Source organism: Hippopotamus amphibius, chromosome 6 (assembly GCF_030028045.1).
Source record: "Hippopotamus amphibius kiboko isolate mHipAmp2 chromosome 6, mHipAmp2.hap2, whole genome shotgun sequence".
Classification (NCBI taxonomy): domain Eukaryota; kingdom Metazoa; phylum Chordata; class Mammalia; order Artiodactyla; family Hippopotamidae; genus Hippopotamus; species Hippopotamus amphibius.
This window is the reverse complement of record NC_080191.1, coordinates 169,750,624-169,771,013: the sequence shown is the minus strand read 5'-3', so window position 1 is coordinate 169,771,013 and position 20,390 is coordinate 169,750,624. Positions and strand designations below refer to the sequence as shown.

General features: G+C 36.5%; 1 protein-coding gene across 8 annotated transcripts in view; it reads right to left on the bottom strand.

Moving 5' to 3' along the window:
• The window catches only part of DLG1 (discs large MAGUK scaffold protein 1), a 275,356-nt gene that overhangs the window by 69,710 nt on the left and 185,256 nt on the right, over positions 1-20,390 (bottom strand). For all 8 annotated transcript variants that reach the window (XM_057739271.1, XM_057739270.1, XM_057739274.1 and 5 more), the window contains one exon: positions 1,087-1,189. In XM_057739271.1, coding sequence (XP_057595254.1) covers positions 1,087-1,189 — 103 coding nt within the window. The remainder of the gene's footprint in view (positions 1-1,086; positions 1,190-20,390) is intronic.

Sequence of the window (20,390 nt, the reverse complement as noted above, 5' to 3'; positions counted from 1 at the left end):
ATCTGTTGGGCAATAATGTGTTGGCCAGAAGACAGAAGCATACGTAGTCCCACTGGCAGTTTTGTTCCTCACAAAAATTAATGAATTGGCATTCTGACTTCATATATTAGTTCCTGTTTGCTTGATTAACGTGATTTGGAACTTACCCCTCACATAAATGCATTTATTCTTGTTCAGTTACTGAATCTAGAATGCTGAGGTTTATAAAAAATATGAAATAGCAAGCAATGCTCAACGTATTACTTTGATTAGGTAAAACATGTATTATGTTTTGTTACAGAAAATAAATTCCACTCCAAGAAAAGAATACTACACGTGACGGCTGCTAAATTATGGACTGTTTCACCTGGCTCCTCTACTCACATCACCCTTTCCTCCTCCGCCTTGTTTATGAGCATTAACTAGCATGCTCATAAAGAACTAGTGTTCTTCTGGGTGTTTAAGCTTTTCAAATTCCACTGAGGTTCTACTGCAGTGGTCATGCTGATGTGCACTGGAGTCTTATGTTTGTTTAATATGACCTCAGATTTTCCATTATCATCTTCTCCCAGCAGGAACTTGGTAAGGCTGTGTCCATGATACTTCACTATTTAGAAACACATCATATCCCGAACTCGTATTCTTTCTCTCTAAGTAACGATAAAGGCTATTAGAAACATATCTTAAACCCTGATATTAATAAATATAATCTAATTCAAAAGTCAGAAAAAACTGAGATAACCTAACTTTCTTTGGCAAAATCACTATCTTTTGCTTTTCAACCACTGAGTTAATAAAAGGTATATTTAAAGGTATGTGCTTAGACGACACATTCTAAAAAACTAAACACTTGAAAATTAATCCAAATAATAGTGAAATATTCAAAGAGTTGGCAGATACAAGTTTCTACATTCTATTAAAAACTTTGATCTAGATAGTGAATTACATTCAAACTAAATAAATAACAGATTAATAAATTAATTTTTATTAACAAATTAATAAAGACAAATACATAAAAAGAACATTAAGCTTGGGAAGTTAAACATTATTAAGAGGAAGACTTCTAAAAACTGAAATAAAAAATAAATACAGACAAGAATTTATTACCTTCAGGTCGATATTGTGCAACAATTGTGACAGCCTGGCCAGCATTTTTTAAAGCAGCTGCTGCCTGCTCATGGCTGGCGGTTCTGAGGTCAACACTGTTTACCTGCAAATCAAACCAAATATTAAACTTGAAAGAAAATCAGCACACTAATTAGAAATCACAATAGCCTGTTCTTTGAGCAAGCAGAGATTTTTAAAAAATTACTTGCAATTGCTTTATCACTAAAATATTTTATTGTTCAGATTTACTAAAAATATATTGCACAGTAAAATGAAAGATTAGTATCTTATTCACTAAAAATATTATGCTTACTGTCAAGTGAACAAAACCATTTTCCCCTAGGTTTTCCAGAAGGCTATCAATCTATTGAGAAACGTACCTTAATTTGACAACTTGCAAAATCAACAAGTGTCATCATTTTGTACATTTCATTTCACAAGTAACTCAAGCAATGAGAGGGAAATTAATTTTGTTTATAGCATCCTTTCAACTCCTGTCACATTTTCACTATTACTCATCTCAGTTCCAATTCTCTTCCTTCCTTTCCCAAACTAAAGCTTCCATTCTTTTGGAGTAACAGGAAAGCGATTAAGGATTAAAATAGCTCCGATTTCACAGACTGACATTTAAATACAGTATACATTATTAAATGAACAGGAAGACATTTTTTGAACACAAGGACCTTCCCTGGGTGAAATAATAAGGTGATCAATACTTTAGAGGAATAGGCAACTTAATTCTTATTTCTGAAAGGCTGCCAGCACCTAGTACACTGCAAGGTACACTATCTTTGGAGATTAAACCTTTTCCACTGCAAGAAAAACTCGTTAGGACATGAATGTGAGCATTAGACTTAAATGTAACTAACTTTAACTATTTAAGTTGGCTTTCCCCCCTAAGAATCATCAATGAATAAAATACAGCAATGTTTGGAATCTTTATTGAAAATTTCTGGAAAGGAAGAACTGTCAGACAATTTTTATGTGAAAGCCTGCTTTGTTGACATCTAATCTAAAACCTGTTAAAAATTACATAATTTTGGAAAATTTGATTATAGCCCAGAAATTCCTGGGATCATAAAATTTGCATAAAAGAACATTTTAAATGGTAAAGACCTGATGTTTTGTATTATCTATAAAGGATATCACAATGCAACTAAGTTAAAATGTGCACACACTTCTCGAATAAAAATCAAGATCCAAAAATCTTAATCTAAACAAGTGTAACATAATGTGATTTTATTAGAGAATATCTCTAGCTGAAGGCTATAAAAAACTCAACACCATGTATAAATAGTTCTACAATAAACATAAAGAAAATCCTCCTAATTCCTAGCAGAAAAAATTAGAGAAGAAATATAAAAGGTAGACAAACTTTCATAGATTATTGCAGAAAGGTCATAATTTTTAATGAATTATTCCTCAGCATCAAATCCTTTTGCTACAGAAAAGATGTGAAGACAACCTACATAAATTAAAAAGAGAACAACTTTTAAATAAGACTAGAAATTAAAAATGTTCCTAAATAACACCAAACATTTTAATGGAATACATCATCAAGGATATTTCAGAAGAAATCCTGGTACTGAGAGACATATTGTGTAAATAGACTTAGGGTCATTTTTTTTTTTTTAATCGACGCTTAAAAATATGGAGATATAATTTATATAAATATCCAAACTTTTAAAGTGTACAATTTAGTGTTTTTCAATACATTCACAAGCATGTGCAACCATCACCATGTTTTAATTCCCAAACATTTTCATCAGCCCCCAAAACCCCACTACCCATTAGCATTCATTCCCCCCATTCCCTCTCCCCTTAGACCCTGGCAAGCACTACTCTACTCTCTGGATTTGTCTGTTCTGTACATTTTAAATAAAAGGAATATTATAATATGTGGCTATTTGTGTTTGGCCTCTTCACTTAGCTTGTTTTCATGGCTGATTCCTGTTTTAGTACTTCATTACTTATATACCATTGCATGGATATTCCATATTTTGTTTATCCATTTTGTTAGATTTATTTTTTTTGATACTGCTATAAATAAAATTTCACTTTCAGGTTGTTCAATGCTGATATACAGAAACACAACTGTTTCTTGTATAGTGATTCTCTGTCCTGCAAACTTGCTAAGCTTGCTTTTTATCTCTGATGGTTTTTCTGGATTTCCTAAGATTTTTCTATATATAAGATCATGGCATCTACAAATAAGAGACAGTTTTCCTTCTTCTTTTTTAACCTAGAAGGCTTTTCTTTTTCTTGCCTAACTGCCCAATCTAGAAACTCTAGTACAGTGTTGAATAAAAGTGGCAAGAATGGACACCCTTGTCTTGCTTAGAGGGAAAGCTTTCAGTGTTTCAGCATTTAGTGTGACATAAGCTATCAGTTTTTTAAGGACACCTTTTATCAGGTTGAAGTTCTCTACTATTCGTAATTTGTTCGGTGTTTTTATGATGTAAAGATGTCGTTTTCTGACAGGAGCCTTTTCTGCTGAGATGGTCATGTGGTTTACATCCTTAACTCTATTAACAGTGTGTCTTACTTTGACTGGTATTCCTATATGGAACCAACTGTGCATTCCTTGGATAATTCCACTTGGTTATGGTGTATAATCATCTTTTAATGCTGGTATACAATCCTTTTTAATGCTGTTGAATCCAGATGACTATTTGGTTGAGGATTTTTATGTATAAATTCATAAGGGATATTTCTCTTCTTGTGATGTCTTTGGTTTGATATAAGAATAATATTGGCCTTGTAGAATGAGTTGGGAAGTGTTCTTCACATCTCTTCCCTTTTTTGGGAAGAGTTTGTGAATGACTGGTGTTAATTCCTCTTTAAACATTCTGTAGATTGCACTAGTGAGGCCATATGGTGCTGGGCTTTTTCCCTTATGGGAAGTTTTGATTATCAATTCAATCTCCTTAATTGTCAAAGGTCTATAGTTATAGTTTCTGTTTCTTCTTGAGTCAGTTTCAATGGTTAATGTCTATCTAGAAACTTATCAACAATTACACAATAGGTACAACCATATGTCATACATAATCTATATAACACATGTATTATAAAACATCGTTTGACTTTTTAGTAACAAATTTTGTCTTAACGTCGACTTTGATATGTGTATAGCCATTCTATGTGTTTCTTCATTACTGTCTGCACAGCATATCTTTCCCAACCTTTAACTTTCAACAAAGATTGAATCTAAAGTGTGTCTGTTGTAGAAAGTATATAATTGGATCTTTTTTTAATCTTCGCTGTCAGTATCTGTCTTTTGAGTATTTAACCCATTTACCTTCTATGTAATTACTGGAAGAAAAAAAAAAGGTTTATGCCATCCATTTTGCTATTTTTCTTCACGCCTATGTCTTTTTTGTTCCTCTATTCCGCCATTACTAACTTCTTTTGTAAGTAAATATTTTCCAGTGTACTATATTTTAATACCCTTAAAAATTACATATATTTTGAGTTGTTTTCTTAGTGGTTTCTCTAGATTACAATTAACATTTTATAACCGTTTACTTTGAATTGATACCAACTTAGTTCCAACAGTATAAAAACTCTGCTCTTATATAATTCTGTGCCCTCTACACCGCTTGCGATACTACTGTCATATAAATTACATCTTTATACAATGTATGTGTGCCCATTAACAGAGATTTAAAATTAGTGCTTTATTTAGTTGTTAAGTTATATAGGAGGAAAAAAGTTAGAAACAAAAAATACACCTAGGCTATTTTATATTTACCTATATAGTTACTTTTAACAGTGTTCTTTATTTCTTCATAGTGATCTGAGTTACTCTCTAATGTCCTCTTTTTAGTCTGAAGGATTGCCTTTAGTATTTCTTGTAGGGCAGGTTTACTGCCTATAAAAGAAGTTAAGGAGATTAATAACTTCCTTAGCTTTTGATTATTTGGGACTGGGATTTGTCCTTCATTTCTGAAGGATAGTTTGACTGGGTATAGAAACCTTGGACAATGGCTTTTTTTCTTTCAAAACTGCCTTCTGGCCGCCATGGTTTTTGACAAGAAATCAGCATCAATCTTACTGAGGATTCCCTATATGTAATGAGTCATTTCTCTTTGCTTTCAGGATTCTCTCTTTGCCTTTTGATATCTGACTATGATTTATCTGTGGTGTGGATCTCTTCAAGTTTATTCTACTTGCAGTTCACTGAGCTTCTCCGATGTGTACAACGTTTTCCATTAAATTTGGGAAGGTTTTTTGCCATTATTTATTCAAATATTCTTTCTGCCCCTTTCTCTGTCTCCTGTCATTCTGACTTCATTATGCACATGTTGGTGCAGTTGATGGTATCCCCATGGGTCTTTGAGGCTCTGTTAACTTTTCTTAATTCTTTCTTCTTTCTGTTCTTCAGCCTGGGTAGTCTTAATAGACAAATCTTCAAGTTTGCAGATTTTTTCTTTAGCCAGGTCAAATCTGCTGTTGAGCTGGTCTAGAGGATTTTTTTTTTTCTCATTTCAGTTACTGTACTTTTCAACACCAGAATTTCTGTTTCTTTTTCATAAAAGAAATCTCTTTATTGACATACTCTACTTGGTGAGATATTGTTCCTATACTTTCCTTTCATTCTTTAGAATGAAATGTTGGGCTTCCTTACGGACAGCTTCTGCTGATTGCTTTCCCCCGTGTATATTTTCTTGTTTTGCTGCATGCCACAATTTTATTTAAAATAAAAGTAACAATTCTGGAAATCAGATTTGTCTTCCTACCCAGGGCTTGTTATTACTGCTGCTTGTTATAGTAGTTGTTTGGTGACTTTTCTGAATTCTATAAGGTTTATATTCTTTGTTGTACATGTCACTGAAATCTCTGCTTGATTAGCAGAGTGGTCAGTTAGTGATTCGACAGAGATTTCCTTAAATGCGTAAACTCTTTGCTGAAGGGCTTGTGCGAATGCTGGGTAATGCCTTAACAATCAGCTAGGCAACTGATAATTCTGCCTTAATCTTCACTTCCTTCTTGCACAGTCTCACGGTGAGCCAGAGGTGAGGGTTTAGGGCCTTTTCAGGTTTCTCATGAGCAGGCACACAGTCCAGGACATGCATGTGTCCTCCTAGATTCCAAAGGCCCTATGGAGATTTCACTCCCCAGCTTTTCCTTTTAAGTTTCTGATTAGTCTGTTTGCCCCAGCTGTTATCCAGTGCCTCAGGCAGCCATAACATGCTTGTAATTGTTCTGGCAGTTACCCCAGGGGATAAGGCTTTTGCACTTGTGGAGCTTTGAATCAAGTCAAATACAGAGAACCTTTCAAATAGGGTGTTTCAAGAACCACCAGACAGGTCAAATTATGATTTCTTTGGAAAAGAAGCTCTGAACGTTCTACCACCATTTTGCTCTCTCTAGTGCCTGTTAGGCCACTGGTTTTCACAAAATGTGGGCTATTTAAAAAAAAAAAAATTATTTATTTATTTTGGCTGCACTGGGTCTTAGTTGCGGCATGCGGGATCTTGCATTGCAGTGCACGGGCTTCTCTCTAGTTGTGGCACATGGACTCCATAGCAGGCGGTCTCAGTACTTGCAGCACATGGACTCTCTAGTTGTGGCACAAGGGCTCTAGAGCATGTGGGCTTAGTTGCCCCGCAGCATGTGGGATCTCAGTACCCCCGCCAACCAGGGATTGAACCTGTGTCCCCTGCATTGGAGGGCAGATTCTTAACCACTGGACCACCAGGGAAGTCCCAATGTGGGCTATTTTTCAAGGCTAATGTGGTGATAAGAGAGCTGGGTATGGAATTTAGGCAAATTAAAGCTCCACAAAGCTCACTTTTATGGAGATCCAGCAATTTTTTTCAGTAAACAGTTCTTGAATTGCTGTAAGTCTTTGGTTAATTTCCAGAGTCCTGTAAAAGTCCATTCTAACAATTCTGACCACTCTTCTCACTGTTTCTATGGAGGAGAGAATTTCTGTTTGGTCCCAGGAGCAGCAACATCAGTATCTCATGGAAACCTGTCAGCGATATACATTTCCAAATCCTACCCAAGTCATACTGAATCAGAAACTTTGTGGATGGCATCTAGGAATCTGTTTTTTTAATAAGGCCTCAAGGTGATCCTGATACAAGCTGAAGACTGAAAAAGGCTAAATTTTGTGTAAAGTGGTACTTAAATAAGTGTTTCAGGGTTTTATTTTAGTTTTTAGTTTTGAATATCTTTTGTCATGTTTTCCTCTTGTTCCTAAGGTCCTTTCTATTGCTCTCAGTGTATTTCCCGAGGGTATTTCCTTGGAGAAGCTTAGTAACCATTAAAAAATTTGAGATTATTGATGCATACTGCTCAACAGAAGGCTGTATTTAACTTACAGTAACATTAGGGCAAGCAACTGGTTAGGACTGTCTGGGACTTTCAGTTTAAAACTGAGCCTAAAGGGGTTTCCAGACATAGGGCTTTCAGTGCTAAAACTGGGAAGTTCTGGGTGAGACACACTGTGTTGGTCAATCTAACATATTCTAGCAGTGTGACAGTAACCCACATAAAGAGGCTCCACATGGACAATTTAAAAAACATATATTTTTGTTTTGAGTTTTTCACACATAACTCTAAGCCAACTGGGAATTTATTTTGACACAAGGTGTGAAGTGAGGCTCTAAGCTAATTTTATTTTGCTAAGTAACTAGCTAATTTGTTCAACAACATTCATTTTTTAAAATATTTATTCCTTACAACTGATTTGCCCTTATACTGTAAATTACTCTTAAAATTTAAATTACAGTATAACTTACAAGCAATAAAGTGTACAAATTTGAACAGCTGGGTTGTAAGGATTTCTGACAATTGTATATGCCCATGAAACTACAACCCCACACATACCTTTTCCATCAACCAACCCAGAAATCCCCATTACGCCTGTTTATAATAGTACAGTTACCAGCAATCACTTTCTGACTTACCAATAAAAATCAGTGTTGCCTGCACATGATTATCTTATAGTTGGAACCATACAGTACGTATTTTGTGGTGTGTTCTGTTTTACTCAGCACAATGGTTTTTAGTGTCATCTATGTTGTTTTATTATGAATAGGCTGTTATGAATATTCTTGTTACAGTGTTTTTGTAAACATAAGGTTTCTTGGGTAAAATCTGGGTGATAAAGTTGGGTGTATGTTTAATTTCTTTAAAATTTCCCCAAAAGTTCCTGTAGCAGTTGTATAGTTTTACATGCCCAACAGTAATGAATAAGAGTTATAATTGCTCCACATCCTCACCAAGGTTTGTTGTCATCTTTTTTTAAAAAAATTTTTCTTTAGCCATTCAGCTGGATAGTATATGATACTTCATTACAGATTTAAAAATGTTTTTACTTAGGCATAATTTACATTCAATGAAGTAATCTTTTTTAGTTTACAGGTAAAAGTGTTGACATCAGTGTATGTTGTACAGCCAATGCCATAACCAAGATACAGAAAAGCGACACTGTTCCCACCAAATTCCTCTGTTTATTCGCTGTTCTTTTTCATTGCCCTCATGCCTAATGTTAAGTACATTTTCATGTGTTTATAGGACACTAAAACACCTTGTTTTGTGAAATATCTGTTTAAGTCTTTTGCTCATTTTTTAAATTGAGTTACCTCTTACTGCTGCTTTGTGGGAGATGTTTATATATTCTGGATATAAGTTTTTTGTGAGATACATATACTGAGAATATTTTTTCCCACTGTATGGCTTGCCTATTTGGTTTCTTAATGGTAGCTTTTTTTATGGTTAGTGTTTAACATATCTTGTCCAAGAAACTGTTGTCTGCCTCAGGGTTGTAAAGATATCCTCCTATGTTCTCTTTCAGGAGGATTATGGTTCTGGACTTCACATTTAGATTTATAAGATTTATTATCAATCTAGAATTAATTTTTACATCTGGAGTAAGACTGGGTTGAAGTTTGTATTTTTCCATAAAGATATCCAGCTGCTTCAGTATCATTTATTAAAAAGACTTTCCATTTACCCTTAGTCTGACTTGGTCCCTTGGTACTATTTAAGAAATCTTTCACTAATTCAAATTCACTAAGATTTTCTTGTATGTTATTTTCTAGAAGTTTAGTCCTACAATCCATTTCAAGTTAATTTTTATAGATGATGAGTGGTAAGGCTAAAGTTATTTTCTTCTTTTCTCTACTTATTTTGTCAATTATAGAATTGATAATTGGGTGCTTAAATCCCCAACTCTGATTGTAGATTTGTCCATTTCTCTCCTTAGTTCTGGCAATTTTTGCTTCATGTACTTTGAAAGGATTATTAGGTACATGCACACTGAGGGCTGTTATGTCTTCTTGAAGAAATGATGCTTTATTATAAAATCTCTCAGTAATAACACCATTAGCCTTGGAGTCTATTTTGTCTCATATGAATATAGTCTCACAGCATCTTTCATATGTTGTATATATAGTGTAATTTTTTCCACTCTTTTACTTACAACGTATGAATCTTTATATTTAAAGTGAATTTCTGATAAAGGATCTTGGTTTTTTTTTTTGAACCAAGCTAGCAATTTCTGCATCTTAACTGGAGTGCTAACTATAATGTAGATATTATTGTAGTTGGATTTTAATCTCACACCTTGACATTGCTTTTTTTACCTTGTCTTTTCCTCCTTTCCTGCCTTTGATTGGAAAAAGCATATATTTTTTCATATTTCATTTTATCTCCTGTATTGAGTTTCAAAAACTATACCTTTGGGGAGTACTTTTAGTGCTTCCACTAGAGATTATAACATGCAAGTATAAATTATCACAGGCTACTTTCAAATAATTTTACACCACTTCACAAACTGTATAAGAACCAATAGGGATTTTTCTCTCTCACCACAGCTGTCCGAGAGGGCAGCTGTCTGGTCGTTCGCAAGGCTGCTACCTCCCGGCTACTGTCGCCACCTCTGCCACTGCCGCTGCTTCCTTAGAGTTGCCAGCCGCTCCAGAGCCCGCGTGGGTCACGTGAATCTGCCCAACCCACAGAGGCGGCGGCACGGATGGCAACCCCGTAGCCCACCTCCCAGCACCAAAGGGGCGCAGCTGATCCCTTTTATTTCTGTGCTCAAGGGAGAAGAAAGATGGCGGCAAAGCAGAAGGATGTGGAATGCACCCCTCTCCACAGATGCATCAGGAACACACCAAAAGACGCCATAATTCCCACAGAGAACCAGCGGAACACCAGCAAACGACCTCGGACACCAGAAAGGACTGCAAAGATCCCGACATAACTGGGACAAACAACCTCTGAAGTCTGGACTACTCCATCAGAAGTCAAGGAGGAGGTTCTAGGTAGGGAGCACTGAATCCAGGATGCTAGACTACTAGGGAGTCCTCAGACACAGGGAAGATTAACTGCAGAAAACGCTCATGGAGCCCTGTATCAGTGTCTAAGACTTGGCTTCGTCCAACTGTCTGCAACTGCCAGTGCTGGACACTTCACACCAAACTACAAACAAGACAGGAACACAAACCCACCCATCAGCACACAGACTACCTAAAGCCATACTAACCTCACAGATACCCTAAAACACCACTTGACACGGCCCTGCTCATCAGAGAGAAGAAACACAGAGCCACACACCAGAAAGCAGACACCAGACCCCCCCCACAGGAAGCCTACTCAAGACACTGGACAAACCCCACCCCAGGGGGCAGAGGGCAGAAACAAGAGGAATGACTACTAGGCAGCACAGGGAAAGGAGACAGCAAATACTATACATTAGACAAAATGAGAAAACAAAGAAACACCATGCAGGCAAAGGAGCAGGTAAAACCCCCACAAGACCAAATAAATGAGGAGGAAATAGGAAAATTGCCTGGAAAAGAATTCAGAGTAATAATAGTAAAGACGATCTAAAGTCTCAATAACAAAATACAGAAAATACAAGAAACAGTTAATAAGGACTCAGAAGAACTAAAGAGCAAACAAACAGTAAAGGGCAACAAAATAACCGAAATTAAAAATACTCTCAATGCTATAAACAGGAGAATAACTGAGGCAGAAGAACGAATGAGTTGGAAGATAGAATGGGGGAAATAACTGCCACAGAGCAGGAAAGAGAGAAAAGAGTAAAAAGAATGGAAGAGGGCTTCCTGGGTGGCGCAGTGGTTAAGAATCCGCTTGCCAATGCAGGGGACACAGGTTCGATCCCTGATCCAGGAAGATCCCACATGCCACGGAGCAACTAAGCCCGTGTGCCAAAAGAAAAAAAAAAAAAAAGAATGGAAGATAGTCTCAGAAACCTTGGTGACAACATTTAGCACACCAACATTCGAATCACAGGCATCCCAGAAGAAGAAAAAAAGAAAGGGTCTGAGAAAATATTTGAAGAGGTTATAGTGGAAATCTTTCCCAACATGGGGAAGGAAATAATTAACCAAGTCCAAAGAGCACAGAGAGTCCCATACAGAATAAACCCAAGGAGAAATACACCAAGACACATATTAATCAAACTAATGAAAATTAAACACAAAGAAAAAATATTAAAAGCAGCAAGAGAAAAGCAACAAATAACATATAAGGGAAAACCCATAAGGATAACAGCTGATCTTTCTGCAGACACTCTGCAGGCCAGAAGGGAGTGGCAGGGGATAATTAAAGCAATGAAAGAGAAAAACCTACAGCCAAGAATACTCTATCCAGCAAGAATCTCATTCAGATTCAACAGAGAAATCAAAAGCTTTATAGACAAGCAAAAGTTAAGAGAACTCAGCACCACCAAATCAGCCTTACAACAACTGCTAAAGGAACTTTTTAAAGCAGGAAACACAAGAGAAGGAAAAGACCTACAAAAACAAACCCAAAACAATTAAGAAAATGGTAACAGGAACATACATGTCAATAATCACCTTAAATGTAAATGCATTAAATGCTCCAATCAAAAGACAGACTGGCTGAATGGATACAAAAACAAGACCTTTACATATGCTGTCTACAAGAGACCCACTTCAGACCAAGGGACACATACAGACTGAAAGTAAAGGGATGGAAAAAGATATTCCATGCAAATGAAAGTCAAAAGAAAGCTGGAGTAGCAATACTCTTATCAGACAAATTAGACTTTAAAGTAAAGACTATTACAAGAGACAAGGAAGGACACTACATAATGATCAAGGGATCAATCCAAGAAGAACATATAACAATTGTAAATATCTATGCCCCCAACATAGGAGCACCTCAATACATAAGGCAAATGCTAACAGCCATAAAAGGGGAAATTGACAGTAGCACAATAATAGTGGGAGACTTTAACACCCCACTTAGATCAATGGACAGATCATCCAAAAAGAATATAAAGACACACAAGCTTTAAATGACACATTAGACCATCTCGACTTAATTGATATTTATAGGACATTCCATCCAAACACTACAGAATACACTTTCTTCTCAAGTGCACACCGAACATTCTCCAGGATAGATCACATCTTGGGTGACAAATCAAGCCTCGGTAAATTCAAGAAAACTGAAATCACATCAAGCATCTTCTCTGACCACAAAGCCATGAGACTAGATATCAATTACAGGAGAAAAACTGCAAAAAATACAAACACATGGAGGCTAAACAATATGCTATTAAACAACCAAGAAATCACTAAAGAAATCAAAGAGGAAATCAAAAAATATCTAGAAACAAATGATAATGAAAACAACATATGGGATGCAGCAAAAGCAGTTCTAAGAGGGAAGTTTAAAGCAATACAATCCTACCTCAAGAAACAAGAAATATTTCAAATAAACAACCTAACCTTATACCTGAAACAAAGAAAGAACAAAAAACCCCCAAAGTGAGCAGAAGGAAAGAAATCATAAAGATCAGATCAGAAATAAATGAAAAAGAAATGAAAGAAACAATAGCAAAGATCAATAAAACTAAAAGCTGGTTCTTTGAGAAGATAAACAAAATTGATAAACCATTAGCCAGACTCATCAGGAAAAAAAGGGAGAAGACGCAAATCAACAGAATTAGAAATGAAAAAGGAGATGTAACAACAGACACCACAGAAACACAAAAGATCATGAGGGACTACTACAAGCAACTAAATGCCAAAAAGGTGGATAACCTGGAAGAAATGGATAAATTCTTAGAAAAATACAATCTTCCAAGACTGAACCAGGAAGAAAGAGAATATGAACAGACCAATCACAAGTATGGAAATTGAGACTGTGATTAAAAATCTCCCAACACACAAAAGCCCAGGGTCAGATGGATTCCCAGGCGAATACTATCAAACATTTCGAGAAGAGTTAACACCTATGCTTCTCAAACTCTTCCAAAATATAGAAGAAGGAGGAACACGCCTAAACTCATCCTACCAGGCCACCATCACCCTGATACCAAAACCAGGCAAAGATGTCACAAAAAAAGAAAATCACAGGCCAATCTCACTGATGAATATAGATGCAAAAATCCTAAACAAAATACTAGCTAACAGACTCCAACAGCACATTAAAAAGATCATACACCATGATCAAGTGGGGTTTATCCCTGGGATGCAAGGATTCTTCAATATATGCAAATCAATCAACGTGATACATCATATCAACAAACTGAAGGATAAAAACCATATGACAGGGCGTCAAGGAAGGGAGGGAATATGGGGATATGTGTATAAAAACAGTTGATTGAACCTGGTGTACCCCCCAAAAAAAAAAAAATAAAATAATAAATAAAAAAAAATAAATAAACTCATCAAACAGGAAAAAAAAAAACAAAAAAAAAAAAACCATATGACAATCTCAACAGACCCAGAAAAAGCTTTTGACAAAATTCAACATCCATTTATGATAAAAACTCTCCAGAAAATGGGCATAGAAGGAAATTACCTCAACATAATAAAAGCCATATATGAGAAACCAAAAGCCAACATCGTTCTCAATGGGGAAAAAATGAAAGCATTCCCTCTAAGAACAGGAACAAGACAAGGGTGTCCCCTCTCACCATTATTATTCAACATAGTTTTGGAAGTTTTAGCCAGAGCAATCAGAGAAGAAAATGAAATAAAAGGAATCCAAATTGGAAAAGAAGAAGTAAAATTGTCACTCTTTGCAGACGACATGATATTATACACAGGAAACCCTAAAGACTCTACCAGAAAACTGCTAGCACTAATCGATGAATTTAGTAAAGTAGCAGGATACAAAATTAATGCACAGAAATCTCTTGCATTCCTATACACTAACAACAGAAAAGCAGAAAGAGAAATTAAGGAAACTCTCCCATTTACCACGGCAACAAAAAGAATAAAATACCTAGGAATAAACCTGCCTAAGGGGCCAAAAGACCTGTATGCAGAAAACTATAAGACACTAATGAAAGAAATCAAAGGCAGTACAAACAGATGGAGGGACATACCACGTTCTTGGATTGGAAGGATCAACACTGCGAAAGTGACTGTTCTACCCAAAGCAATTTACAGATTCAGTGCAATCCCTATCAAATTACCAATGGCATTTTTCACAGAACTAGAACAAGAAATCTTACAATTTGTATGGAAACACAAAAGACCCCGAAGAGCCAAAGCAATCTTGAGAAGGAAAGATGGAGTTCGTGGAATTAGGCTTCCTGACTTCAAACTATACTACAAGGCCACAGTGATCAAGACAGTATGGTACTGGCACAAAAATAGAAAGGAAGATCAATGGAACAGAATAGAGAACTCAGAGGTAAACCCAAGCACATATGGGCACCTGATCTTTGACAAAGGAGGCAAGAATATACAATGGAAAAAAGACAGCCTCTTCAATAAGTGGTGCTGGGAAAATTGGACAGCTACATGTAACAGAGTGAAATTAGAACACTTCCTAACACCATACATAAAAATAAACTCAGCATGGATTAAAGACCTACATGTAAGGCCAGACACTATAAAACTCCTGGAGGAAAACATAGGCAGAACACTCTATGACATCCATCAAAGCAAGATCCTTTTTGATCCACCTCCTAGAATCATGGAAATAAAATCAAGAATAAACAAATGGGACCTCATGAAACTTAAAAGCTTTGGCACAGTGAAAGAAATCATAAATAAGACAAGAAGACAACCCTCAGAATGGGAGAAAATACTTGGCAATGAAGCAACAGACAAAGGATTAATCTCCAAAACATATAAGCAGCTCATGCAGCTTAATACCAAAAAAGCAAATAACCCAATCCACAAATGGGCGGAAGACCTAAATAGACATTTCTCCAAAGAAGACATACAGATGGCCAACAAACACGTGAAAAGATGCTCAACATCACTAATCATTACAGAAATGCAAGTAAAAGACACAATGAGGTATCACCTCACACCTGTCAGAATGGCCAGCATCACAAAATCTGGAAACAACAAATGCTGGAGAGGGTGTGGAGAAAAGGGAACTCTCCTGCACTGTTGGTGGGAATGTAAGTTGGTACAGCCACTATGGAAAACAGTATGGAGGTTCCTTAAAAAACTAAAAATATAACTACCATATGACCCAGTAATCCCACTCCTGGGCATATTCCCAGAGAAAACCATAATTCAAAAAGAAACATGTACCATAATGTTCACTGCAGCACTATTTACAATAGCCAGGACATGGAAGCAACCGAAATGCCCATCAACAAATGAATGGATAAAGAAGATGTGGCACATATATACAATGGAATATTACTCAGCCATAAAATGGAATGAAATTGAGCTATATGTAATGAGGTGGATGGACCTAGAGTCTGTCATACAGAGTGAAGTAAGCCAGAAAGAGAAACACAAATACTGTATGCTAACTCATATATATGGAATCTTAGAAAAAAAAAAAAAAAGGTACTCATGAACCCAGTGACAGGACAAGAATAAGGATGCAGATACAGAGAATGGACTGGAGGACACGGGGTTGGGGCGGGGGGCGAAGGGGAAGCTGGGGTGAAGTGAGAGAGTAGCACAGACATATATACACTACCAACTGTAAAACAGATCGCTAGTGGGAAGTTGCTGTATAACACAGGGAGATCAACTTGATGATGGGTGATGCCTTAGAGGGCCAGGACAGGGAGAGAGGGAGGGAGTCGCGGGAGGGAGGGGATATTAGGATACATGTATAAATACAGCTGATTCACCTGGGTGTACCTCAAAAGTTGGTACAAGAGTGTAAAGCAATTATATTCCAATAAAGAGCCTAAAAAAAAAAAAAAAGAACCGATAGGATAATTTCATCCTCCCTTTCTATTTGTGCTTTAGTGGTCTTATATTTTACTTCTAGATATGCCATAACTCACATACAACAATGCGGTTATTTTGTTTTAACAGTCAATAGTTTTATAATGAAATATGTAAAATTATTTTCTAAAAATGTACCTTTTATATTTATCTAGGTATTTACTCTATTATTCTTATTTCCCTTCTGCAGATATAGGTTCCATCTGATATACTTTCTCTTTAACCGGGACAATTCTTTTTAGTATTTCTTATAGGTCTGTCAGGAACAAATTCTCTAAGATACTGTCTGTTTGAAATGTCTTTATTTCATCTTCATTTCTGATGACTAATTTCACCAGATGTAGGATTCTAGGTTGAGTTTTTTTCTTTCACCACTTAAAGATACTGTTCAATTCCTTTATATCTTCTAATATTTCCAGTGAGAATCCAGCTGTCGTTTGCATTGTTCCTATATATGTAACGTGTTTCTATGTTTACTTTTAACATGTGCTCTTTAGCACACCTTTTCGGCATTTTACAATGTATCTAGGTGTGGTTTCCTTTGCATGTATTCTGCCCTGGATTTGCTAGGCTTCATAGATCTGTGGGTTGATGTTTTTCATCAGTTTGTGAAAGTGCTTTGTTATCATGTCTTTAAAAGATTCTCTCTCCTCTTTACTGTCTGATATCTCCTCTTTATCTCCATAGACCTCGCACGCTTGGGTCTACTTTTTCTTCCCAATCTCCCCCTCCCCCCCGCTTTATGTTTCAGTTTGGAAACTTTCTTTGACCTATGTTTAAGTTCACTGATTCTTCCCTCTTCTGATTCCAGTGTGCTGTTATACCTTTCAGACAAAATTTTTATTTCTGATAGTTAAAAAAAAAAATTTCTAGCAATTCCACGTGACTCATTTTTTATACTTTCTCTGTCTTTGCTGAAATTCTCCAATCTTATCATCCATATTGTCTACCTTAACTCCTATATCCTTTAGTATTTTTATCATCATCTTGATTTTATCTTAATAATTTTAAAGTACCTGTTGCATAAATCCAGTATCTGAGCCTTTTCTCAAGTTACTTATTTATTTATTTATTTATTTTGGCGCACGGGCTCAGTTGCTCCGCGGCATGTGAGATCTTCCTGGAGCTGGGATCGAACCCATGACCTCTGCATTGGCAGGCGGATTCTAAACCACTGCGCCACCTAGGAAGCCCTCAAGTTACTTATATTGACTGCTTTCTGTCTTGACAATTAGCTTTTCTTTCTTTTTTGCATGTTTTGTAACTTTTAATTATAAAGAAGACACATCGGATAAAATAACAGTAGAGGCTGAAATAAAAAATAAATGATAAATAATATTTAATTCCAGAACAGGGAATAATCCTTGCGCCAGGCCACGAGAGTGGCGCAGCTGCGTCTGTGTGATCTATAGTTGAGCTGCTGGATTTTGTTGTAGCTTTAAGTTTAGTTTCAACTGTTTTGAGGGTAGATTTAAGAGTTTTCCTTCTCAGGGGCTTAGGTTATGAGCACTGGTAAAATGCCCTTTACTAGTGCAAAGACCTCATCCCACTGCACGTGCACGGGCGCCCGTGCATACACCCCCACCCCTGCAACTCTGCGGCCAGCCTCCTGAGGTTGCTGGTAAGTTCTCTTTGCTCTCTAGGCCTGCCCCAGGCTTGCTGTGTCTTGGAGATATCTCTGTCCACACTCTCTCAGAGGGCTTTTTCTCAGCTCTCTTGCCCCACTCTCATCCCTGAGCAACTCAAAGTACAGAGTTGCTGAGATTGGTTTTCATAGATCTTCTGCTCAAGGTGCCCTATTTGCTGGCAGATGCCTTGTATTTTGGGATGCTCTGTATGACTCAGTATTAATTTTCTCTCAGTTCTCTGTTGGTTCACAACCTTTGGTTTACAAGCGCCAAGCTCTTGGTGAAGACCCATAAAAAGAGTTGGCAGATAGGTATAAACTTACTCTGTGGCTTCCCAGAATTTTCATCAGTTTCACCAGTCCACTGAGGCTATTACACGTTGGGTAAAGTATGGCTGGTTTCTCCGTATCCCCATCTAATCCTTCTCTTTCTCCCACCACCCTTCTAAGGAGGAGCTACCATGGGTGTCTCCCCTTCTATGAAGAGCTAATTACTATCTGGAAGTTAGTTTACTTAGGTCACTTTGAGTCCTCAGTTCTCTGATGAGATCAGTTTTTACCCAGATTGTTTTGGTTGTTAACATAAGAGTGATGGTCTCTTAAGACTCTCAACATTCTAACACTGTAACTAAAGTGTATTTCTGCTTTACAGATCTGTTCCAATAATCACTGTCTTGAGGTAGTACTATGCTATTTTAGTTGCTGTAGCCTTGAAGCATATGAGTACAACTTCCATTTACTTGTACTGCATATTAGTAACTTATTTTGTAAAACTGTATACTATAATCCTTAACAAAGTACCATTGCCTATTTGAAGACTCAAATTCCCAAGATTTTCATTCAAACATCAGTTAGTTATACCACAACCTCCAAACAACTAAAACAAAAAAGAGCTCTACTTCTTTTGTAAACGATCAGCCACCTTCCGTCTTGGACTCAGTCTATCTTGAATTATAAGCGAACCTCAAAAACACAGGCTGCAGGAGTACGTTGATACGTCTAAGTATGTGCAGGGAAGGGTCAGGTGGCAAGTGGGACTGCAATCTGAAAACTGCAATAAAAGATTCAATTTCTGGAATGCTTTTCCTACCATGTTCCAGCCATATATATGTTCGGTTTGAAGAGTATTCTCTGATTTTCTTTACTTTATATAGAAGAAATGATTTAAAAGAGTTATGAATACTGAATAGCATTGCTGACCCAGGATATAGGTTTTTTCCTGTATCTCAGATCCTAAAATTTCAGAAAGTGTTACCTAAATTTTTAATTAAAAACAAAATGGCATAGAATAATACAGTGGTTAAGGTGAATCCGGACTAAACCACTTATGGGGTGTTATTAGCTACTATGAGCAAGTGAATCTTTACACTTCAGTTTTCTCATCGGAAAACTGGTGGTAAGAATGATGCTCCTGAGTCCACCATGGGCAATGTAAGACATTCAGAGAATACCCCTCCCCAATTCAGGCAGCACTGACCACCTGCACACGACGTGAATAAAGAACTACTGACATTAGGTTCACATTGCAAAATTTAGAACATAAGAAAACAATGCCCTACAGGTCACCATAAAGTAACATGGATTAGATACCTATAAATTTCAGAAAACAGAACTATGATTTATAGAATACAGGCTTTATTGTGCTTCACGTTGTTGTACTTCACAGGTACTACGTTTTTTACAAATTGAAGGTTTGTGGCAACCCTGCTTTGAGCAAGCTCTATTGGTGCCATTTTTCCAACAGCATTTGCTTACTTCATGTCACTGTCATATTTTAATAATTCTTGCAATATTTTAAACCCTCCACCAGCAAAAAGATTATGACTTTCTGAAGACTCAGATAATGGTTAGCATTTTTTAGCAATAAAGTATTTTTAAATTAAGGTATGAACATTTTTTTTTTAAGACATAATGCTAATGTAACAGACTACAATATAGTATAATCATAAGTTTTACATATACTGGGCAATCAAAATATTTGTTTGACTTGCTTTATTGCAATATCTGCTTTATGGTGGTGGTCTGGAACTGAACCTACAGTATCTTCAAGATACGCCTCTATAAAATAAATAGGTTTAAAAGAAAACCCCAAAAGAACATAAGAAACTTTAAATAATTAAGACTCCCCCAAAACCACCAAGGAAGATCTGAAAAAGAATTAGAAAGAACTTCTAGAAAGAAAATGGTACTTTGAACTGAAAAAGTTAGTTTTAGCCTAAAGAGCAGATTAGACACAGATAAAGAAAATTTATGGACTAGAAAACAGATCTGACTGAAATTAAGTATAAGGAGATAGAGTTGATAAATATGAAATCGGGATTAAAAGACATGGAGAACAGAATGATAATGTCCTCTCATAGGAGTTCAAGAAGGACAGAATACACACAATGTGGGAAAGGCAATATTTAAAAAGATGATGGCTAAGATTCCTGAATTGATGAGACAGGACTCCTCTGATTCAGCAAGCATAATGACTCCCAAACAGAATAAATAAAATGCTAGACATA